Source organism: Armigeres subalbatus, chromosome 1, assembly GCF_024139115.2.
Source record: "Armigeres subalbatus isolate Guangzhou_Male chromosome 1, GZ_Asu_2, whole genome shotgun sequence".
Taxonomy (NCBI): domain Eukaryota; kingdom Metazoa; phylum Arthropoda; class Insecta; order Diptera; family Culicidae; genus Armigeres; species Armigeres subalbatus.
The window spans coordinates 34,018,765-34,043,819 of record NC_085139.1 but is presented as its reverse complement, the minus strand read 5'-3'; the positions used below and the strand labels follow the sequence as shown (position 1 = coordinate 34,043,819).

At 43.4% G+C, this 25,055-nt stretch overlaps 1 protein-coding gene and 1 pseudogene across 2 annotated transcripts; both read left to right on the top strand.

Annotated features, from left to right (window-relative positions):
* Nucleotides 1–871: 871 nt before the first annotated feature.
* LOC134223801 (regulator of G-protein signaling 7-like) lies at nucleotides 872–18,224 on the top strand. Of its 2 annotated transcripts, XM_062703012.1 has the most exons (7): nucleotides 872–958; nucleotides 1,208–1,373; nucleotides 1,501–2,500; nucleotides 2,557–2,670; nucleotides 2,735–2,860; nucleotides 3,044–3,335; nucleotides 18,088–18,224. In XM_062703012.1, exons 3-7 carry the CDS (start codon nucleotides 1,599–1,601, stop codon nucleotides 18,145–18,147), a joined length of 1,494 nt encoding a protein of 497 aa, XP_062558996.1. In that variant the 5' UTR covers nucleotides 872–958; nucleotides 1,208–1,373; nucleotides 1,501–1,598; the 3' UTR covers nucleotides 18,148–18,224. The 2 variants fall into 2 exon arrangements, with proteins under 2 accessions (XP_062558996.1, XP_062558987.1); XM_062703003.1 differs by lacking the exon at nucleotides 872–958 and having other exon boundaries at nucleotides 1,055–1,373.
* A 1,394-nt stretch (nucleotides 18,225–19,618) lies between these two features.
* LOC134206088 (uncharacterized) lies at nucleotides 19,619–24,902 on the top strand (annotated as a pseudogene).
* Nucleotides 24,903–25,055: the final 153 nt, after the last annotated feature.

Here is a 25,055-nt window from a genome sequence, read left to right as displayed (position 1 = left end):
TGTTATTGATATAGGAGCATGTTATTAATAATGGAACAGATACCCTATTAGTCTTTTTCAGTGATATTTTTTATAATATTTGATACTCTTTTGTTTTCCTTGTTCTTATTTTATTTCAGATTTTTGATCTAAAGGAACCCCCTTCGTATCTCGTCCTGGTGTGATTTGGCTCCGATATGGATTTCTTCCGGATGAGCCGTTCATTATATATATATATATATATATATATATATATATATATATATATATATATATATATATTTATTTATTGTAATGATTATTATAACGTTTTTTTGAAAAGATGAAGAGGTTTTGTGCCTTTTTGAGAAAGAATTCGAAAAGAATTTACTCAAAGGGGCTTTTCCCTCTTCCTAAATTTTTGTTAAAATAAATAATAATAATAATAAATAATAAAATAGTGAAAATGCGGGACTGTCCCGCGAAACGCGGGACGTCTGGTCTCATTAATCCCACCACATCATAGGCAATCACCACAACTTTTAGTGGCTTGGGGAGGGATCGTCGAGCTTGGAATTCTGATTCACTTTTTCTGGAAATATATAGAATCTGCATGTAAATATGTTCTAAATATTTCATCTCATGTGAATCCATAAAAACGAACAAACCATTTACACTTTCAGTGCAGTAAGCAAAATATGTCATAACGATGATAGCACACAGGAGCTTTTCCCAAAGTACTCCTGAACTGATAAACCTTTTTATTGCCGTCAGTCATCTGTGCGGAGGGCGCGGAATATCACTTTTATTATGACGAGAATGAAAACAGAGCGCCTGGGGCGAACTACCACCCTCTTCTCGCGCGGCGGAAAACCCAAACATTCTCCCAGCTACTTCATGCACATAAACAAATGCTTCGCGAGAGCCTTTTCCAGGATTTGAGAGTGAGAGATATGCTGCTGGAGCATTTCGTAGCATAATCGACAACGCTTCTGCTAGAGTATGGTTTACCGTATGGAAACGAAACGAGGGCTGGGGAAAAGCGTGCACGTGTCTCAGGCTGGGAGGAAGGTGGTCGCAGGAAGTTTGAGCATACATACGGGCTGACATTATAGTAATTTAGGAGCTGTTTGCTCCCGTTTTTCGTCGTCTTGACCTCTCGCTTTTTGTCAGCGATCAACCTCCTCCCAGGGACATTAGCAGCAGCAGAATTGGCGAGCAGTGACAGATGGAGAAAAATCAATTTTAGGACGGATGTAAGAGGAAAATTTTCGCGAATCGTGCTAAAATGTGAAAATTTTGTTTTTTGGAAGTTTTGTGGAATTAGAAGAGGGTGTCTACTTTTAGGCGTTTGGCTTCGGTGTTAAACATGATTATCAAGCGAATGAGTACGATACGTGAAAAGTTTTAAACAAGTAAGTTTGTGAGTTTCCGCTCTGGGTGGAATGCTCGTCTACTTCGTAGAGTTATTTAATTATGGAGTTTCGAAGTTTTGCAAGGTTGCAATCAATGGAATGATTCTTGTGTTTGAATGTTTTGCAGCATTCCTTATCCCTCGTAAAAGTTTTATCAGAACTGCCGAATTCGTGTGAGTTTTAAGCCAAGAAAGTTCTACCCATAGTAAAAATCCTGGGAAAACGATGGTCACTAAGAAGACAGTTGACATAGAGAAAGAAAGGCTAACAAAGAAAATGTGTTCAAATAGCAGTATGAGCGGAGCCGGGTCCGGTGGTGGAACGGGTCCTTTGGTCAGTTTCAGCGCCGGAACGACTCATCATGCTCCACATAGCCAAGATGCTCCCAACATTTTGGTGTACAAAAAGATGGAAGCCATTATTGAAAAAATGCAAGCTGAAGGCTCCGGAGTATCTGTGCGCACTGTCAAAGCTTTCATGAGTAAGGTTCCGTCGGTGTTCACCGGAGCTGATCTTATCGCATGGATTATGCAGAATTTAACCGTTGACGATGTAACGGAAGCCTTACACTTGGCACATCTACTGGCCTCGCATGGTTATTTGTTTCCAATTGACGACCATCAGTTAACTGTGAAGAACGACGGAACGTTCTACCGCTTTCAAACACCCTATTTTTGGCCATCCAACTTTTGGGAACCGGAAAACACGGACTACGCCATTTATCTCTGCAAGCGAACTATGCAGAACAAAACTCGCCTGGAGTTGGCGGACTACGAGGCGGAGAATCTTGCCAAGCTACAGAAGATGTTCTCCCGGAAATGGGAGTTCATATTCATGCAAGCCGAAGCGCAAAGCAAGGTGGACAAGAAACGTGACAAGCTCGAGCGCAAGGTGCTCGATTCGCAAGAGCGCGCCTTCTGGGATGTGCACCGTCCAATGCCCGGTTGTGTCAACACCACGGAGGTGGACATCAAGAAAGCCTATCGTCGGGGTGCCTCTAGTCTTGGCTCGGGATCCGCCAATACGGCCGCAAATAGCAACCCGGCGGAAACCATGGCTAAGACAATAAACCTTTTGAAGCAGAAGCTGGAACGGCGGACCATCAAGGTGTCCAAGGCGGCGGAATCGTAAGTGTTGAATTATTTTTCTGATAACAGAGAAAAATTAATATTCGTTCTTTAAGGTACGTGTCATACTACGAGCAATACAGTGAGTTTGATTACTTTTTAACCACACCGGACTATCCTAATCCATGGCAGTCGGATAGCACAGAGCTTTGGGATACGGAAAAGCAGGGGTAAATATTTTGTACATGTATTCATCAACGTATTTCGAACATATTATTGTTTTTTGAATTACAGGAAAGATATTGCTATGAAAAGGGTCAAACGATGGGGATTCAGTTTGCGAGAGCTTTTGAACGATCCCATCGGACGGGAACAGTTTACGAAATTTCTCGATAAGGAGTTTAGCGGAGAAAATCTCAAGTAAGTGATAAAAACTGCTCAAATCTCCGCTGAATTAAGGAACCCCATTTGCATTAGTTTAGTACGTGGACCACATCTCTTCTCTTTTAGTGGTTTAAAATATATAAAAAAAAGCAAACGTCGAAATACTTCCCAACAATTCAAGCCTGTATAGCTTATACACCCTCAAATCCTTCTCCGCAGATTCTGGGAAGCGATCCAGCAGATGAAGGCCCTGCCGCAGTCGCAGATCAAGGATGCCGCCAACGCCATCTGGAACGAGTACTTGGCCCCGGACGCGGCCTGCCCTGTTAACATCGATTCCAAATCGCTGGAGCTGGCCCGGGAAGCCATCAAGGAGGGTACGGGCAGCCCGAGCCGTTGGTGTTTCGACGTCGCCGCCGACCACGTGTTTTATCTGATGAAGAGCGATTCCTACTCCCGGTATCTGCGTTCCGACATGTACAAGGAGTACCTGAACGGGACGAAGAAAAAGGTAAAATCCATACCGAACCTGTTCGGTGTGAAGAAGAGCAACTGCTAGATGAGTTTTTCTTATCATATGACCATAATGGGAAAGATGTAGTTGTTTTTGTTTTTAGTGCAATGCTGCTCGCTTATCATAAGTATAGAAGTGTTTGTGCTTATGATTTCGTTAGACAAATTATTTGATTTGCGTTTGCCTCCATTCGAATGAATATACATACGTAGATAGTGACGGCTTGTTCAGATTAATAATTCGTTATACAAATGCAGATTTGATTAATTTACGAATTTGGTGAATATCAGTTCTACCTTTTGGATAGGTGATCGTTTTTCATTCCAGGACTAGTTCCTCTGCTACTTTGTATTTTTGGTTTTTGATATTATGATTTCATTCTTTAATTTGGATAGATCAAGACCACATCATGCCAGCATCTCAATTTCGAAATGGAATGCGGTATTAATTTCACAGACAAATGATTTGCAATGCGTTGCATTGGTTTTGCGCTCACATAAAATAACATCGTGTCCAGTAACTCCTATCTCTATCTCTTTATGTCGTGCTGGATCGGACAGGGCATATGCTGAGACGGAGACTGATTTAGTTAATTGGACGCACACTAAAAAGGTTGCCGTGAGCCCAAAAAGCTGTTTTGAGGATAACTTTCGGTATCCATTCTGGGTCTAGAACTGACACTGTACTGTGCAAATGCGCGATTCATGAAAGAATTGCAAATTGGCTGGTCTCTAAGGAAATATCATTGTCATATCATAGACACATAGTGCTTGGATGGAGTGGGAAAAAACCGTCAACTACTTCGTTAAGAAATCATAATAGGACGAATTACTTCCAGTTTGAACAATATTTAAATTTAGGATTCGTTTACAGAAGGTTGACACATAGATTCAGTTCATAAATGATAATCTTTATTAAATATTTTATATAGGTAGTATAATTAAGGGCATATTTGGTGGCCAAAAACAAAACCTGTGAAAAAAACAAATGCTCACTGAGAATCTAATCTCCTCTGGTCTGCAGCAAATATGTGATATGCTAAACGCCAAAAGTAGACTAGCAAGCCTGGCATTTGTAAGTAACGTCTAAGAAGCTGAGCTTATCGAAGCGCCATCCACGATGTTTAGACCATACCGCATCATAAGCCGTTTGTTCTACGTTTCGACATACGAAGTTCCGTGGATTGATCTCAAGGTATCACTTCTAACGCTTCTAACCAGGCGACTTAGATTTCACCCTTTGTTAAGTCGACGCTGTTAAGTCAAAGTTTGGTTCACTCGAATGGCATTATTGTACAGATGTTCAGCTATTTATTATTGAAATGCATCGCAAGCACAGGCTTCAAAATCAAGCAACTTGTGGCTTTGGATCTAATTCTCAGATTCTTCAGAACTTGGTACAGCTCATGATTCATGCGTCTGCGCCACACACCATTTTCTAGTTCCCTCCGAGTATTGTACGCAGCACTTTTCGCTCGAAAGCCCCGAAAGCTCTCCGGTTCGCCTCTTTTAATGTCCATGCTTCATGCTCATAAAGGGTCACTGGTACAATCAGAGTTCTGTATAGAGCAAATTTCATTTCCGTCTGCATGTTGGGGGACCTAAGCTGGTTACGTAATCCGTAAAAGGCCCTATTCGCAGCAATACGTTTTTTCACTTCACGGGAAACGTCATTGTCACATGTCACAAGCGTTCCAAGGTAAACAAATTCTTCAACAACTTCAAACACATCCCCATCAAGCACTGTACTGCACCAACACCACTAGGCGTTCCCCTATCTCTACCTGCCACCATGTATTTTGTCTTGGTAAAGTTAATGGTTAAGCCTATCCTCACCGTCTCCCTCTTCAGTGGGACAAAAGCTTCCACTACTGCCCTGCGATCGATTCCAATAAGGTCGCTGTCGTCCGCAAAAACCAAGAGCATATGCGACCATGTGATGATAGTGCCGTCCCTCTGCACGCCAGATCTCCTAATAGCGCCTTCGAGTGCAATGTTGAACAATAAATTCGAAAGTGCATCACCCTGCTTCAATCCGTCTAAGGTCACAAACGAGGTTGACACTTCGTCTGCAATCCGAATACTTGATTTCGAGCCATCCAGCGTTGCACATATCAGTCTAATCAGTTTCGCCGGAAAACCATGTTCGGACATTATCTGCCACAGCTCATTTCTCTTCACTGAATCGTACGCTGCTTTGAAATCAATGAACAGATGATGAGTCTCCTGGAATTTATCAAGGATCATCCGCAGGCTAAACATCTGATCCGTCGTTGATCGGCCCTCATGAAAACCTGCCTGGTATTCGCCGACGAAGAACTCCTCCAACGGTATCAGTCTGTTAAACAGGATACGCGACAGGATATTGAACGCGGAGTTCAGAAGGGTGATCCTTCTGTAATTGGCACACTCTAGTCTGTGCCCTTTCTTATAGATTGGGCAACCAGCCGACAGGCAGTTCTTCATCCTCCAATATTTTCTGGATAATGTGGTGGATTGATTCATGCTGCTGCTCACTCCGCATATCGTTTCTATCCATGTTCTCCTGCGCTTCAGTTATCACACTCTCTTCGTGTTCTGCGGTGGATCCGTTTCTCTTCTGCCCTTGCTGCACTGTACCGCTCTCTGTTGGAAAGGGTACGAGCAACTAGCATTCGACTCCTAGCAACATTTTTCTCGTCCGTCACTCGCTGGCACTCCTCATCAAACCAACCATTTCGTTGGCGTCGCTGTGCAGTGCCTAACACTTCCTGCGCTGTTGTAGTCACAGCTTCGTGGATATTTTCCCACAATCTGTTGACGTCGCCAGATCCGGTGGCATCTCCTATCCGCTCGTCCAGCTTCTGGTGGTACTGTTCAGCAACTCCTTCAACTGACAAGCGTTGGATATTGAAACGCATCGTTCTGTTGTTTCGTGAATTTGTGACGCTGGAAAGTCGCGCCCGAATTTTTGCAACTACAAGATAGTGATCCGAGTCGATGTTCGAACCTCTGAAGGACGTTACATCTCAAGTGTCTCCACTTAGATGTTGCCAGGTGTGTTTGCGGATATTCTTACGTGCGATGTAGGTACTGTTTATTGCCATCCCTCTAGGAGCAGCAAAGGTTACAAGTCGCAGACCATTATCGTTGGTAACGGAATGAAGGCTTTCCGTACCAATGACAGGGCGGAAGAAACTTTCTTTTCGGGGTGAACAGGGCGAAAGAAACTTTCTCTGTGTATTTGCATCCCCGATGACAATCTTTACATCGTGTGTTGGGCACTCTCCATAGGTCTTATTAAGGCTCTCATAGAACTAATCCTTCACGTCATCAGGCTCATCGTTCGTTGGGGCATAGATGCTGATCAGGCTATAGTTGAAGAAATTGCCCTTCATGCTCAAAACGCAAATGTGGTCGCTTATCGGCTTCCACCGAATAACACGCTTCATCTGCTTCCCGATCACCATGAAGCCAACTCCTCGTTCTGCTCTGCCACCGCAGCTATAGTAGATGTGGTACTTGAATGAAGTGTTCGCTATGGGATCCACCGCCCGAAATTCACATTCTCCACATTCACGCTGACCTTCTGCAGCTTACGAGCCAGGGGCCCAACACGTGCGGGTTCATTCAAAGCTCTCAAGTTGAAAGAAAAAGAAGGCTTTTGTATGTTTTGACTGTAAAATAGAAAAATTTAAAAAAAGTTACTGTTGCGGTTTCGATCGATGGTTATCTCTTGCGCCGGCTCTCGATGCGCATTCAGGCTGCGTTAAAATGTCTGCAAATTCGGTGCAGATATGGAGAATCACACGCTCTTCGCCCACTTGGTCACAGCTTCGATGGCGGTCTGCAGTCTTCGTAATAGTCTGGTAATAAATAATCGATGTGAACCCTTCTCTTTCGCCACTCTCACTACGATGAGGATGTCGTTCGTGTACAGTAGGATTTCGACTCCGGCATCAGGACGAGAAACTGTGTCACAGGCAGGACGAAACCCTGAGGTATACTCCGTTCTCCAGCACAAGATTTTTTTATGTACAGGTTATCAGACTTCGTCAGTAGATGGGAATAACCAGCGCGGGGGAGGTGGGGGGGCGTGTACATACATTTTCAGTGCAAAACGTAAACAAACGAGCATAAATTCCATACAAAAATCCAAGATGGCTGAGTTGGGGATATTGACAAGTCGGATAACCTGTACATAAAAAAATCTTGCTCCAGCATTCTGAAAGAAACTGTGCAGCACATTCAGCATCCGACTACGTAATCGCCAAGACTTTAGAGTGCGCAATATGCCGTGTCGCCAGGTGCTGTCATACGGCTTCGATAGATCCAGAGATGTTATCAAGCAGTGCTTGTCGGTAATAGACAGCGACATTTCAAGCTCGGTGAAGTACGTGTCGGTGCCGCGTTCGTCACGAAAAGCGTGTTGGTGCTTGTCCACTTGATTCGAGTTTGGTAATCAGTCGCCGGTTAACGTTCCGCTCGAGAAGATTCACCATGCAGTTCATGAGCAAGATTGGCAGGAAGGCATTCGATCCGGAATCGTGGTAGTTCATTCAGCAGTTCAAGAGGGCCGCAGAGGGTCCGTTGAGGCACTTCGTTCTTTGTCGATGGTTCACAGAAGTTCGCTCAGGGTGATATCGATGTTGTACACATCACCGTTCTGATGCGAGAAAACTTATGGACGAATCCACCTCGAAAGCATCTCCTTATATCGTAACACTGCTTCCCAGGCGGGCCATGTCGCGCTCTGTTCCGCCCACTAGCATGTACTTTGCCTTCGATGCATTCACCACCAGTCCAACTTTTGTTGCTTCACGTTTCAGGCTGGTGTACAATTCTGCCACCTTTGCAAATGTTCGGCCGACAATGTTCATGTCATTTGCGAAACAAACAAATTGACTAAATCTGTTGAAAATCGTACTCCAATGCTAGCGCAATGTTGAACAACAGGCACGAAAATCCATCACCTTGTCTAAGCCCCAGGCGCGATTCGAACGAGCTGGAGTGTTCGCCCGAAATCTTCACACAGTTTACTACACCATCAACCGTGTGGGTTTGAACAGTCTGGTAAGCTTTTCAAGGAAGCTGGGACTGCTTATCGTGCTTCCTAGAATTTTCCAACGCCTCGGGAATCCCGGGATGGCCCGTATGACATTGCTGCAGACGTTGAAGTGATCAAAGACACTTCCGCCGGTATCGAATCACTGCTTTCGCTTCGAGGCATCACCATGATGCCGCTTTCGCAGGCCTGGTAGCGGGTCACTTTTTAGTGACTTGGTCACTTTTTTCGGGCTACGTAATCTAACTAAAAGTCACTAAAAAGTCTCTTTTTTCGACCTCAAGTCACTTTTTCTCGAAAAAAGTCACTATTTTCAACTATTTTGAAACTATTGAACAAGATTTTTGCCTTTCTCGTACAACTAAGTTGTACCGAAAGGCTATCATTTCACTCCAAATTCGAACTTTTGATAAAAGTCCCGGAGACCCATAGTGTTATATACCATTCGACTCAGCTCGATGAGCTGAACAAATGTCTGTCTGTCCGTGTGTGCGTGTGTGTGTGTATGTGTGTGCGTGTGTGTGTGCACAAAATGCCATAAAAAACATTAGCCAAATTTTTACATAGAAACTCTTAACCGATTTTCTTGCAACAAGTTGCATCCGACAGAGACTAAAACGCTGTTGATCACTATTGAATTTCATAATAATTGCAAATTGCAAAAAATAGATAATATTAAAATAGTGATGAGACATAGTCACATAGAACAATAATGTGTTATGAAAAATGCCTTGCATCTATGAATATTTTATCCGTGGCTTCCCATTAAGAGTTTCATCGCACTATAAAGATGCTCGTGTTGCACGCATTTAGGCGTAAGTATGCTCTTCGATCAGTTTCATAGTACTATGAAATTGTCCGAAAGTCAAAATTCGAACATAGGAAATTCGAGAAACTTTTGGCAGCGCCATCTGTCGTCTACTAGTGTAAATTTTCTATCATAACATTAGACGGTGTAACTGTTTTGCCTTTCTTGTACATCATCGAGGTGTAAGCGTAAAGGCTACAGTTATTACCTTTTTGCGCGAGAAAGGCACCATCACCATTAGGTGGATTAATCTGGTTTTTTTTATAAAACTTTATGTATCCATCGGATGATGCTTTATTCATGGCGGAAATGAAATTCCGGATCTTGGAAAAATGATCGCTCGGAATCTTCGCGAGCTATTTAAATCGCTGCTCTTATTGGCATTTCACCAGTAACTAATTGAAGGTGTTTTACGTCACAATTTATAAATTGGTATACAGTCATGCAAGCAGGAGACCTGTCGATTTTTTTTTAACTCAAACTTTATAGGGGAAGGTGAGGCGACTTGATTCCTTGAGAGACTTAATTCTCCCCTGTTTTATCAAGAACTAAACTGCCCATGATCGCATATTTGTAACACTCGCAGTTTTGTTCATTTTGTATGCGAGTGTTATTTTCTGCGAATCGTTCAGAAAGCTCAATCTTAGCTTAGATTCATTAATCTAATCCCACAACAGTTAAATAGGATTTACTTTCTTGCTTATCTGTGGTTAGCTGGAAATGATTGAGGAGGATTGACAAACGATTTACAAAATCAACCAAAATGCATATGTTACAAATATGCGGGAGTAGAGTAGTATTGATATAGCATATTTTTATAATAGATCCTCTAGATAAATGATCGATATGTGGCGAGTTAATTTTTAATGAATTATTGGCAGGGGTTGATTTTCTACTCGCCGCTATCACATCCAGGCGCTATCGTATATGCGCAAAATAGCCAGCATAAGTTAACCGCCAGAAATTTGTATGGCGAAAGACATCTAACGCGGGTTTTCTCAACAGCAGGAGCTTTTCACGAAAATCTATTTGGTAACAGTTATGTAGGAAGGTGTCTGCTACTACGCCTACCAAATATATTTTCGATTGAGTTGCTTATTTTCGAGATATTAAACCTTAGATGCTTTTCGCCATACTGATTTCCGAAAGTTAACTCCTAGTGTGCCGCTGTAAGCACGCTCAAAGCAGGCGATTCATTGACAACCTTATTTACTCTATTATTGATTGTGTTTTGTTCCACCTGAAGATAATTTTTAGTGGCCACGCAAAATTAGAACAACTTCCTATAATGGCCAAATGCTATCATTTTTTCACAGCACATATCCATAAATATGCTAAATGATCTTCACTGAAAAAAATGCCATAATTCCACCACAATTTCAGGATATTTGGATTTTGAGTTGTTGCCTTAATTTGAGGAGACTTTATCCCTCATTAGGCATCCATATAAAAATTTATCTAAAAAATTCAAGAAAATATGATTTGTTCTCAAGCGGCTATTTTTCTGTAGATTTTGACAAATGTAATGAAGGGTTTGCTCTAAACAAATATTTATTGAGCAGATATCATAGAATGGTGTTCTTGTCGCCCCAATTTTGAAGATTGCATGCGCTGTCGAATTCTATAGCAAAAATGAAGAAGAGAAATGAAGAAAAATGAAGAGAATGCTTTGTTGCGCTATATTGAAATGTATCGCTAGGCGCATACACGAATCCACCCCTGTGAAGAGAAACAAATCAATATGTATTCAATGACGTTTGTTATGTTGTTTGATCTGCTATAGTAATAAAAACACGTTGAAAAGTTCGCGTCGTGAGTTCTTTATTATTCGTGTCCGGATTGTCCGTAATTTAGTCGGTTCTGTTCCCGTTGGTCGTTTGTCCGCCCACAGGTTATGGGCACAGTATAAATTAGCGATTTTGCTAATAGTTTCGTGCGCGTGAGGTCTCGGAACGGTTCGTTTGTTTCGGTCGGTTGTGAGGTTGAGCAGCAACCGGAAAATTTCTGCAAACGGCAAAATGGCGGATTCACAGAGGTTTGCATTGCAAAAATTAAACAACCACAACTACCAGTCGTGGAGGTTTAAGATGGAGATGCTGCTGATCCGGGAGGATACGTGGGACGTAATCTCCAAGCCGGCTCCGAACCCAGTGACCGATGAGTGGTCAAAGGCAGACGCGAAAGCTCGTGCGACAATCGGGCTCTGCATTGAGGATGACCAGACCAGTATTGTACGGAATTGTGCGACTGCGAGCGAGGCATGGGATGCCTTGAAGACGTACCACGACAAGGGTTCGGAGGTGTATCTTTTAAAGAAGTTGACGCACTTGGAACTTAAAGAGGGCGATGACATGGAGCAGCACCTTCAAACGTTTTCCGATTTGCTGCAGCGAATTGCAGATGTTGGCGACGAGATCCAGGATAAATTGCAAGTGGCTATGTTGCTGTGTTCGCTGCCGGACTCTTATGATTATCTAGCGACGGCATTGGAGCAGCGGCCACGGGACGAATTGACACTTCAACTGGTGAAGTCCAAATTATTGGCCCGTAGCGGAAAAGCGTCGAGAACGCAGCGTAGGTGCAACTTCGGGTAGCGGGAAAGCTCTGCAGGTGGAACATCGCCGGCGACGTGCAGGTGGTAGAAGTAGGCATAACGAAACGAGAACTTGCTTCCAGTGTAATCAACCGGGGTATTTCAAGAGAAATTGTCCGAATATGGTAGCTGCTGAATCATCATCGAAATCGTCGAGGAAGAAGCCGGAAGAACCAAAAGCCAAGCAAGCTCAGATAGTTTCGGAGCTGGCGTGGATGGTGGGACAAGCTGAGCCATCGAGCTGGTTCATCGACAGTGGTGCTTCTCGTCACATGACGGGAAATCGAAAGTTTTTCACTGTGCTGGAAACGACCGGTGGGACGAGTGTGATGTTGGCTGACGGCGAGCGAGCTGAAGTGGGTGGTATTGGCCGTGGTATAATTATTGGTGTGACCGATGCTGGAGAACCGGTAGACATTGAGCTGAATGAGGTATTGTATGTACCGAAACTTACTAGTGGCCTAGTGTCGGTGAGTGTACTTGCCAAGAAAAATTTTGATGTGGTGTTCAGTGGGAATCGGTGTGAGGTTCGCAAGCGAAGTGGAGAGGTATATGCGGTAGGTGAACGACACGGTAGTTTATACCGAATGTGTGTTCCAGAGCAGGCGATGATCAGCGTCCAAACTTCGCACACATCGCAATGCTTGCATACATGGCACCGACGATTGGGACACCGGGATCCTTATGTGGTTCGGTCGATACACGAAAACAAGCAAGCAGATGGCATGAAGCTCGTTGATTGTGGTGTACGCACAGTGTGTCAATGTTGCATTGAAGGCAAAATGGTACGAGCGCCGTTCCCGAAAAGCGTCGATAGAGGTTCGAAGGAAAAACTGGATATCGTACATGCCGATCTCAGTGGACCGATGAAGTGTACGCCAAGTGGAAATCGATACTTCCTTTGTTTGGTTGATGACCATACACGGATGGCGTTCGTGTATCTTCTGAAGAAGAAGTCGGAAGCCGCAGCAAAAATCAAAGACTTCATCTGCTTCTGCCGGACGCAGACTGGAAAAACTCTCAAGGTGCTGCAGTCAGACGGTGGCGGAGAATTTATCAGCAAGGATTTGCAGGACTACTTGCGGACAGAAGGCATCGTGAGCCAGTGCAGCGCACCCTACTCGCCACAACAGAATGGCGTAGTAGAGAGGCGAAACCGATACCTGAAGGAGATGGCACTCTGTATGCTGTTGGAGGCGAAATTGGATCAAAAGTACTGGGGAGAGGCGATTCTGACGGCAACCTATATTCAGAATCGGGTTGTTTCAAGGTCCGTTGGAATGAGTCCCTTCGAGAAGTGGTACGGAAAACTTCCATCGTACGAGCACTTTCGGATTTTTGGTTCCGAAGCTTGGGTACGTACTCCAGCCGAGATACGCAAGAAAATGGAGCCTAAAGCGCGTAAGTTGGTGTTTGTAGGTTACTCCAACGAGCACAAGGCCTATCGGCTGTTGGATGTGGTGTCGGGACGGATCACCATCAGCCGGGATGTGAAGTTTCTCGAGGATTGGCGTATGGATAGTGAACGTAAAACCGAGCGGAAGCTGGAAGCGAGTGAATCGACAGTCGAGTTGGAACCGTCGCCGGTCCCGGTAGCGCCACGTGAGGCGGCATCTGCAGCTGAACCCGAGGAAGGACCTGAAGAAGAAGAAGATATGAACGGGTATGAATCGGCTGAAGAATTGTACTACGGTGAAGAGAATGTCGCTGCTCTGGGAGATGGAATTCAGCGTGAGAATCTACGTCGTTCTACCAGAGGAGTATTGCCAGTCCGTTTCGATGATTATTTTGTTGGCATAGCAACGGTGGATGATGAACCCACTTCGTACGAGCAAGCGGTCAGCTGTGCGGAGAAAGATGAATGGATAGCAGCCATGGATGCAGAGTACGATTCGTTGATGTCAAACGAAACATGGGAGCTTGTGGACCCTCCACCTGCTAGCAACATTGTCGGTAGCAAGTGGGTGTACAAAAGGAAAATTGACGCGGACGGCACAGTCGAGCGGATGAAGGCCAGACTCGTGGCGCAAGGCTACAGCCAACGATTCGGGTCGGATTTTGAAGAGATATTTGATCCTGTAGCAATGTGCTCAACATTTCGAGTGCTGCTAACTGTAGCAGGCCATCGTCGGATGCACGTGAAACACTTGGACATGAAGTCGGCGTATTTGTACGGGAAGCTGGACGAGGTGGTGTATATGCGTCAGCCGCCGGGATACGCAGTGCTGGGGAATGAGAAGAAAGTGTGCAAGTTAAAGCGTAGTATCTACGGATTGAAACAAGCTGCGAGGGTTTGGCATAGGACGCTGACGGATATACTCAAGCAACTTGGGTTCGAGCAGTGTCATTCGGATTCATGTTTGTACCGTAAACGTTGTAGCAAGAACGGGTGGATGTATTTGCTAATATATGTGGATGATTTGCTGCTGGTATGCGCACAGGAGGAGGAAATTGAAAAGGTAGAGCAAGCTTTGCAGGAACGGCTGAAGATAACCAGACTAGGTGGCATAAGAAGTTTCTTAGGAATCCGTGTGCGATGGAATTCGTATGGTTTCTTTGTGATTTCTCAGAAGGCATTCATCGAGAAGTTGGTGAAAAGGTTTCGTCTGGATAACGCTAAGGGATCAAAGTATCCGATGGATCCGGGGTACTACAAAGTGACAGAAAGTAGCCCAAAGATGGAAAGTAATGAAGACTATCACAAGCTAATCGGTTGGCTTTTATACCTATCCGTCAATTGAGATTCTCACGTCCGAATGTGTGAGTGGCGATAAAAGGAAAACAAACACTCCTAGATGGTGCTACTCAGCAAAGTTTGGGTAAAAATGAGTATATTTCCATATATTTTTTGACTCCTTCGCAACCATTGTGATGACTCGATCAATTTTGAGGTTATGAGCAGAAGGAAAACAAACATGTATGTACACATGCCGAATTGCACATCAGTGTGCGAGCGTTAAACGTCACTCATCTTTATAGTAATAAAAACACGTTGAAAAGTTCGCGTCGTGAGTTCTTTATTATTCGTGTCCGGATTGTCCGTAATTTAGTCGGTTCTGTTCCCGTTGGTCGTTTGTCCGCCCACATGCTTAACGCAGATTTTCGCCGAGAAATAATTTTCAGGAAAGTGAAACAGGTGTTAAGAGTGATAACCATATTTCGCTCACTGCCAGTGGCGTAAAAATTGGATTTGCTTGCAGACTACTCATAGTTTTGAGTTGTCCTGCTTTTTACTGATAATGAGTAAAATTTTCGTGAGGTTAAAAGAGAGGGCAATACAATTTTACTTAGTCACTGAATAGATAAAAGTTACCGAGTATGATTTTCGTTTCTCTTCACTTAAAATCGCTTGATTTCGTCTCATCGAACTTGCAATTGAAATTGGAAGTCACTATTTGGTCACTTTTTCTGCAACTGAAAGTCACTATTTGGTCCCTTTTTTCGTCAGCTTCGGTCACTAAAGTCACTATTTTAAGTGGCTTCGGTCGCTACCAGCCCTGCTTTCGGTAGAATACGACCACTGGATCGCGGAATGGATTATTATCTTTCCGGAGAAGCTATTAACGTCCCACTCGGCGTTGGCGTCTTGTCGGATGGTTTCGGTCGTGAGTCGGCTTGTACGTCGACCAATCAGCTTGATTGTAGAGTCACTTCTATCGTGTTGTTCGCTGATTCGTCCACCCATAGAATGGACAAGGTGATCGGGAAGTGGTTCCTGAGAGTGGTCTGCTTAAGATTAAGAGTGTCGGTTAGCTGGTACCTCAGTCCACTGCAGGTACCAAACTATTAACTACTGTAGGCAGAATAAGGGACCGAACCGATCACAACACAGCGAAGCGAACACTACAACCAGAACCGGAAAATGGTTAATCGGCCAAAATAAAATAAAGACACTAGCTATTAACTAGCTGCAAATTTTATTAACACCTGGGTGGTGCGGAGAAAATCGATTTGGTTGTCAAACTGAAGCCAAAATTTTCTATTGTGCCGGAGCCAAACATTGAAGATTGTGGTTATATTCGTTTCTGATCTAATATTGAGAAGTATTGTTATTATTTTGGGAAAAAATAAAAATAAACTTTGTTTGAGTTTTGTATTCTTTGTAACAAATATTCTCACATTATATTTCGAGTGGAAAATTAGTGGGAATGCAATTAAAAAGCACTCGTTACGAAATTTCACGAGATTCAGCAGCTGATTGGAGCATGAATGTATGTAAACAATCGTAAAGTCATGTAGAGTCTAGCGCATTTGTGCGACCTCATGCAGCGTGGGAAGAAAAAATCGAAGAGCGGGAAATGTTTGACAGCCAAGTAACTGCAAAATAATTTTGTTTATGGGAGTGATTTCAAAATATCCCTCTGCTCGCTTGAGCGCAGAAAAGCGGCTCTATCCGCAGCACCCAGATTAACACTAGATTTCGTTTTAGAATGAACAACGAAAACGGAAAATAACATTTTACTATTTAATGTTGGCAATTGCCCATGATAAAGAAGATGGGCACAATCGCTGATGCGGGATGTAGGTGTTAAGGTGCATCAGTGTTAAGGTGCAACCAATAACTACTAGGCTCCTCCGGCATCACATCTGTCTATGTGATGCTTTCTGTTATATGACAGACAAGGAGGTTCCCACAATGCGTGAGAACTGTCGAGGCGTCAAGGGCCTAGCAGTGGAGTACCGCCTGTAAGATAATCTCTTAACTGCTTGTGGCACATGTGGTATCTACTGATGCACAGTGGTTTTGGTTAAAACCTCAAAACAGATTTTATGTTTGAATTATGGAATTTTGGAGCTTTTTGTCCCGTACAATCTTGATTGTAGGTATGGGAAGCACTACTTAGGCAACATACAGCCGTTCTTCGGCATCTCTTTAACTTCAATGGTTACTTTTTCTCGCGGAAAGTTTACTCAATTTCCATTTAAAGCACGACTACTCCTATGTTGAACAATCACGTTTTTGACGGAAATTGAGTAAAATTTCCGAGAGAATAAAACGATAAAACAGAACAGCAGTACAAGTCTACTCAGTCACCTAGTAGCAGCAAGTTAGAGTACATGAGAACCTTTTCAACATCTCAATCTTACAAAATATTCATGTACTTGAGCTAAACTAATTTTTACGGAACAAGTTACATACGACGAAGACACTTTACTTACTGCGTGCTATTGAATTTGATCAATACATGCGAAGACGACAATGAAAACGATTTAAGGCAGCCTCACACCTCGGGAATTTGGTCCGCGGAATTTTTCCCCATGCATTTTTGCATATGCGATGTTTTCGGGATTTGGGCACGGAAAATCAAAATCCCGGCCCCATTTAAAATGCACGGGGACCAAAATCCGGCAGAAAATTTTCCCGAGGTGTAAGGCAGCCTTTAGGCAGTTTCACCGCTTTCCCATGTGTTTTCCACATAAATATCAGATTTTCGAGCAGTGAGCATCTAGCTATTCTAGCAGCAGCGAACCCGGGTGGAGGTAAATGACAAACTAATAACATTAAAATATCGGGTTTTGTTATTTTTTGTTTATTCACGAATAACATAAAAAAGCTATATTTTTATGCTATTCGTGAATAAACAAAAAAGAAGTAATATAGAAAACATCGCAAGCAAATTTTCTTGAGATATAACCTGTTATAACAGAACATTGAATAAAGAACAAATTTTGCAATAATACCAAATATTGTTATTAATTTATCATTTGGAACTTTAGTATATCAATAGTAACTTATTTTGATATTTTCTTTTACGCAAATAAATATTTTGCTATTGTATTGATGAATTCGTTCTTGGGTCATGGAGGGAATGAAGATCAATGGAAGCGATTGATGCGTTGTGGTCTTGGTCAAAATTTTGATATATGCTTTATTTCATCCCGTATTTTTTTTTGTTCATAGTAAGTATTAAATGCTTCCATTAGCTCTTGAGCGATTATACTAATAAAGCCGATTTCAATACAATTGAAGCGTCATGATCTATAATGATTCAAATTTGGTTTTGGATGATTCAAATTGAACAGCTGGCTTATATAAGGAGTAAAGTGTGTTTGCATGATTTATCTTACACAATGTCGAGCGTTTTCCATAGTTAAATTTATTAATGTCTGTTTCGTTCTGTAGTTTTAAACCAAGCCAGTTAAAAACTAGAATAGTGGTAGAATTGTAAGTAGTTTATAGCCATACGAAACTCTACCTGTATTGTCCCACTGAAATTCAACCGATATACCTTTTACTGTCCCATTGTCAATGTACGCAAACGTGTTTTATCCACTATTAACGCGATCGGATGGATCGACATCAGACATCGGTACGAGGACTTCGGATATTCTCTGGCAGAAAAGATACACCTGTGATAAACTAAGCCGATATGCGTCAAACGTAAGGTGGGGCCCATGGGGCCCAGAAACAGCACAAAAAGCGAAATTTGTCAACAAGAGATGAATTGTTGAACTGATAAATAACAATAGCCCAAACCGTGTACGATATAGAAAGAGCAGCAGCTATCCCAGAAGAAACAAAATAATTATGGTTCAAAACTGATTGTTCTAGAGCAGCAGTAAATGTTTGTGTATAGGAGAATATGTCGTACCTACATTTGAACAGAAAGCAAACACCTATACCATTAGACAGCAAGCCGAATCACGCTACTAGAAACAATAGTGATGGATGTCCTAGAAGCTTGGCAGATTGTGAAATTTCAAGTTACCAGAGTTAATCCGACATGTTACTAAAACAGAAACTAGACAACAGAATAGCGAACAAAGGCCGTAGCAGGTACTAAAAAAACTAAATTAGGGAAGAAAAAAGTTATCAAAACATCCGCGGTAACCCACCATTACTCGAACATATAGTGAGATTTTAAAGTTTGGAACAGCATTTTAGTGGAAATCCAATTTTTAACGATTGTAACTATAGTCAACCGCATTAAAACAGTTCCGGCAATCTATATACCCTTGCTACAACACCTCTTTGAAACTCTCCGCTATAACCATCCCATGGAAGAAACAATAGAAACTAACAATCATTTCTCTGTATTTACTGTGACAACCTATCTAACGGAATTTACCACGTGAAATCAAAAGCTATCCACACAAGTTTAATCCTAACTAAAATCAAAATAATAAAAAAAAGAAAACATAAACTCAATGCTATTGTTAACTCTTTTCAGAAACAAAAAAAAACGATAAACAACTAGTGAGCATATTGGTCAAACCAAACTTATTAATCAAGTATAAGCCTACACGTAAAACTCTTTGACACACATCCAGACAAACACTATCTTAACACAGGAATGCATATACAGTTTCACCATGGATTCCGATCCTGATCCGGACTACACTTAAGCTGAACAAAAAAAAGTCTTTGGAACTTTGATAGTCTATTGTTTCTGCTTATACCCACTTTAATAATGAAACATGTGTTGCTGTTTGTTAGGCTGCGTCTGGGAACGCGTATTAATTTGAGCAGTCACTTCACCTTCAATTTGGTTGGTTACAATGGCGCCCAAAATCCATACAATTTTATGATTGATGGTTTTGTTTTTTTTATCCAGAAGGACTCAATTCCCGTCATAGGCAAATCAAATTAAACTAACATTGTTTTACCTCCGCGGTTAAAAGATACGATGGAGCTAATAATAGATGTAATTATAAGAAATTCTACACGTTATGAAGAAAAATGTGTTTGTCCAAACCCACGAATATGGCAGATTTTCTAGTCTAGTCTAGCTACTTCAACCTTAGTCTAAGTAATAATAATAATAATTAGCTTAAACCTAGCTATTCAGCACTGTAAAGAATTAAATAACTTTACAAAATCCGTTGCTTCCGGGAATGAAAGCACACCCAGAAATGGAGCTACGATCGAGAAAAATACGACCCATGCTATTGCCCGAGGAGGGAGCTCTTATTGGAGATGGGTCCTGGGACGGGAAACAGGGCGAGCGGCCAGTGCAAGGAGAGATGCAACAGCGACCCTCTTGTCATCGGGCTCAACCCGTGTCGCCATGGCAGAACAAAACGGCAGCAGAAGAAATCACCAAGGCAATGATCGACGTCAATCACTCACGTTAGCGGGCCGCCGACGGCAACGGATCATGTGGACAAGGGAGATGAATCAGTACGTGATCCGTTGCTACTCTGTTTGCACCAGGATGGAGACGGGTAGGTCCGACAGACCGGAGATGCTGTAAATGTTCAATAAGTTTCCCAGGTCAGAGAGCTATTATGTCACATAATATGCTGACTCCAGAAGACATAGAGTACATCAAACGGGAAGTGCAGAGGGAACTAAGAGCGGAGGAGGAGGCAAAATCGAGCGATACGTCGAGAAGGAGTTGGGTTGGATGCATCAATCGCAAGTAACCGTCGCGATTCGATTGCACCCGCCGCTCCAGGATTAACAGTGAAATTGCATCGAAGCAATTGAAGGACGAACTAGTCAATCATATGGGCACAGCAGTTACACAGTTCGGTGGAGCAGGGTAATCGATCAACGAGGCTAGTTCGGAATGTTGCTGAAATTGTGAAACCCACAGAACTCCGTGATCTCATCTAGGCGAACATAACTGAGATCCTGTATGGGTGTACAGGGGTAAAGTGCTCTTACTAAACGATTGCGACGTAATGTAAAATGTTCGAAAAGTGAAACTATATTAGAGCCCGGTAGTCCTGCTACGTCCCAGAAGGGGACATACCTAAGCCCCAAGCTGATGGTCTACATCCAACGGACCTCTTTTCTCCCGGGCCCAGGGTGTTGATTAGAAGGGAGAGTTTTCGGTGGGGTGGTCCTAGTAAGAAAATATGAATTTACCTTTTGATAATATATTCGGTGGCTACGGTTGTCGATATGCTTTCTAGCTCTACGAGAAATATCGCGGAAGAGATGGTTATGGTGGTGAAACTATCAAAGTTTGTCCGCGCTGTGGCAAGTTGTTGCTAGCAGCCGAAAACTTCAGTGAAAGCAGGAATGGCAATGGCTGAAGGACGGTCAACAGCAAGAGATGGCTTCGATTACTGCAAGGTTTGCAGCAGTGGTGGCTGGAAGGCGGCCGCAGTAGCGTGGTCTGCTGAAATGGGCTGTGCCGCAACAGAATGAAGGCTTGTCGGAGGACGGCAGCGGCGTCGGCGAGGAATAACTTCGGTGCTGGCTCGTTGGCGGCCGGATTTTGACCGGCTGACGGACGGTAATGGATTATAAGGATTGGTTGGCCGGAGCGTAGGGGCGGGGTGTGCCAAAACAGGCTTCACAGCGGCAGAATCAGGGCCTGTCGGAGGACGGTGGCGGCGTCGGCGAGGAATGGCTTGGATGATGGCTCGTTGGCGGCCGGATTTCAATCTACCGTGGGACGACGCTGGCTGGGAAGGCTCGGTTGGCAGGAGCGTAAAAGCGACGATGGGAGTTCCCTATCGGATGACAGGGCTTACGACGGATGGCTTCAATGTGAGCGAACTTTGCAGCGTCTCATAGGCGGCCAGTCGAATTCCAGGGCAGCATGCAATGACCTATACTCAGCGTGCACCGACGTTAAAAGTTCCCGCCCAGAAGCCACGTTGGCGTGGAAGCTCCGTGCTATCGGTTTGCCAGACAGAGCACAATGGCGATGTACATCGCGCACGAGTGGATGGAGATTTTCGCTATTCTCGATTGCTTGCCTACGTTCACGGGTACACCCGGAGCACTGCCGCACTTATGGGTCAAACACAATTGGTACGTTTGCGTGCGTTTTGACAGTTTTTCCATGGGAAAACTGTCAAAACGCACGCAAACGTATCAATTGTGTTTGACCCATTAGAGTATAATTCTCCAGGTATAAATCCGTTTGGTTTAAAAATTAACCCGAATTCGCTAAATCAATTTTCCGCACCATCGAAAGAGCTCACGAACAATCCTCATGTCTCCAATATCGAAGACCATTCCCGCCAATATCTCTTATTCTTTTCCTAGTTCTGACTCTGGCTGCTTGCCTCGTATAGCTACCACTTGAATCTCGTTATCAGCGCATTTAGTGACCATAATCACCGCAGCCAAACGAGCAATATTAGCTCTACGATTCCACAACAATTGCCAAAATAGTTACCGTTCGGTAACAAAAGGAAAGAGCAAAATCGAATGTTCAACATCAACGAAATGGGGTTCTACAACCACATCCAAAACGATATAGCGGACTTTGGCAAAATCCTTCCGGAGATTGGAGAAGACACGCAGTTTTGGTCTAATTTGTGGGAGAACTCCGTCACAAACAACGACTGGGGTGTGGATGGCAGAAGAAGAGCGATATTGTGGTTGAATTGGAGACATGATCGCTACTTACGTGACAGCCCAAAACATACGTAAGGCTACCCGGTATACTAAGAATTAGGCTGCACCAGGACCCGATTTTGTGCATAATTTCTGGTATAAGAAAGTCACAACGGTCCACGGGCGGATGCCGAAATGCTTCAACACAGTACTTGATAACCCCGGGCAGTTCCTGGAATTCATTACTAAGGGGTGTCCCTGCCAAGTACAGACCAATAATGTGTCTTTCGAGTCTGTACAAAGTGCTGTCAGAACCATTGCGACGTCAACGACTTGATGACCGAGGTTATCGAAGCAACACTCAAGGCTGCAAGGATCAGGTCATCATTGATGCAGTCGTTGTTGGGCAGGCCACCCACAAGCAAAGAAACCTGAGCATGGCGTATATCGACTATACAAAGGCATACGACTCAGTACCTCACTCGTACCTTCTTAAGGTACTGCAGTTGTATAAGATAGACGGTAACGTCATCAGGCTAATGCAGCACGCTATGGGGATGTGGAGCACATCCCTACACATTACCGATGGAGAAAAGGTGTTACGGTCCAGGACTTTCAGCATCAGGAGGGGCATATTCCAAGGCGATACCTTATGTCCTCTATGGTTTTGCCTTGCCATGAACCCTCTTATAGTAGAGCACTCAACCAATACAACTATGGCTATCATTTGAAGAGTGGTGAAAGGAGTACAAATATTACCCACACCTGCTTTATGGATGACTTGAAGCTGTTTGCGGAATCTGTGGAGAAGCTGCACCAATGTCTGTAGCTTGTAACGGTATTCAGTAACGGCTTCCGGGGGGAGTTTGGAGTCGATAAATCGCGATCCATACATAGACACCGAGGTCAGCTGGTGGACTCCGACAGTTTCCGCGTCAACGAACAGGAAGAGATTCGAATCACGCATTGTGTCAACGGTATTATGAAGAGCTTCTTGTCGGCCGGCAACAAAGTGAAGGTGATAGACACGTTTTCCGTGCCCTTGTTGACGTACAGCTTCGGGGTGGTTAAGTGGACCAAGTCTGAGTTGGAGGTGTTACAACGAGTAGTACGAGTGGCGTTCACTAAGCATCACATTCGCCATCCTAAATCGTCCATTGAGAGCCACCCTGCCACGTACAGTAGGAGGAAGTGGCGTCACCGTTACACAATCACTATGTATTTCCCAGATCCAGCAGTTACGGAGATATTTCGTGGAGAGCTAGAACCGCCACGAAATCTATCGCACTGATTACGAAGCTGACCACGGATTCGGTGTCCTGCAACTAACACAGGAAGACTATCAGCTGAATTGTTACATAGAAAATGTTGACGAGATGATTGCATCGTAGGAGCAGAAAGAGTTGCATGGGACGCACCCACATCAACTGGAGCTGGAATATATCGACAAAGCGGCGTCAAATACGTGGATGGTGCGGAGTGAACTGTTCTCAGAAACTGAAGGATTCTGCACGAAAATGTGGAAGACCAATTCAGAGACGATCGAGCATATCGTGTCCTGGTGTTCAGCCTTAGCTGATCCAGCCTATCTCGGTCGACCCAACGAAGTCGCCAAGATTGTGCACCAACAGCTTGCTTTAAAGTACACCTTGGTTGACCAGTTTGTCGCCTACTACAAATATGTGCCTAACCCGGTTCTGGAAAATAGTTTCGTAAAGCTGTACCGAGATCGCGAGATCATAACGGATGAAGCGGGTAACCCTCATCGACATTGCTGTACTGCTAGACCATAATGTTCAAACAACATTCTTCTTCTTTCTGGTGATCACTTTTGTGCAGTGAGCTACTGGATGGCACAGCTTGAGCACTATATATTACCAGTAAAAACAACAACATTCTCTAACAAGACGAAGTACCACGACTTGGCGGAGGAGTTGAAGCAAATGTGGCACCTGGAGGAGGTGCGTATAATTCCGATTGTTAGCTCAACAACCGGAATCGTCCCGAAATATCTTCTGAGATCGTTAGAAGAGTTGGAACTATGTCATAACCTCCATAGCCTCCAAAAGACAGTGGTTCTTGGAACTTGCAGCATTGTGAGAAGGTTGCTGAATCACCATAATTATTAATACATACGGTGCGAACGCTTATTATAGGATTTTTAACCAACCGGCGAATGAGATCCACAGAGCCTAATCCTCTTTTGCATTCATACAGCCCGGGTAGGTGAAAATTCCCAGCACGTTTGCTGAGGAAGTGCCAATAATAATAGTCTAGGGGGGCTGGCCTAGATAGAAAATGACTGAATTTCTTATTCAACTTGGCTTCGGACCGGAAGATAGCTCACTTTGACAGAGTAGGGCCAAATGATCTACAGGGAACTTTACTAAATGCCAGGGTAAGGATTCCTAAATGCCAAACGAAATGAAATAAGATCTCTGTACAAAAAAGAATTCGAACCTTATTAGAAGAAGCAAAAATATGTTTGAACCTTAGTACCGATGCAAGGTCAAACTCACTTTTTTAAAGCCGGAACTGATTAAGAGGTGCATCTTTGAGAGTCGGTGTACGCCCTTTCTCGAAGGGTAAAAGAGCGATACTGTTGGTTTTCGGACCACTCTAATGAACCAATTTTCAAAGCAGAGCTCGATGCAAATATTCCGTTTTTCACATGCGTTTCTTGTGATATGTCTCCGATATACCCACATTACTACCATAATACTCTAATACAAGATTTTGGCGCCATTCTAGCCTTTTAATGACTCAGAAAATTAATTTATTTGAATTAATAACGGAAAACCAACATTACATTAACAATTTTACAACTATCAACCATACCATATTTTTCACAAACAGAACAAAAAACGGGCATTTAGTAATTTCAACTTCTATTTGTGATATTTTGTGATTTCAACTGGAATGGATAGTTTAAGAGGACAACCAAGTAAAACAAACGTAGAAACAAATGCTAACAAAAAAGAAATCAATATGCAAACCACACGTTAGACAGGAAGCATTTAGAATAGGCAA

Bases quoted from the DNA above. Each gene is read 5' to 3' on its own strand.
- LOC134223801 (XM_062703012.1), top strand. From the start codon at position 1,599: ATGGTCACTAAGAAGACAGTTGACATAGAGAAAGAAAGGCTAACAAAG. The intron at 2,501-2,556 runs GTAAGTGTTGAA...TCGTTCTTTAAG, and splicing joins GTGTCCAAGGCGGCGGAATC to GTACGTGTCATACTACGAGC. The intron at 3,336-18,087 runs GTAAAATCCATA...GATCGACATCAG, and splicing joins TGAACGGGACGAAGAAAAAG to ACATCGGTACGAGGACTTCG.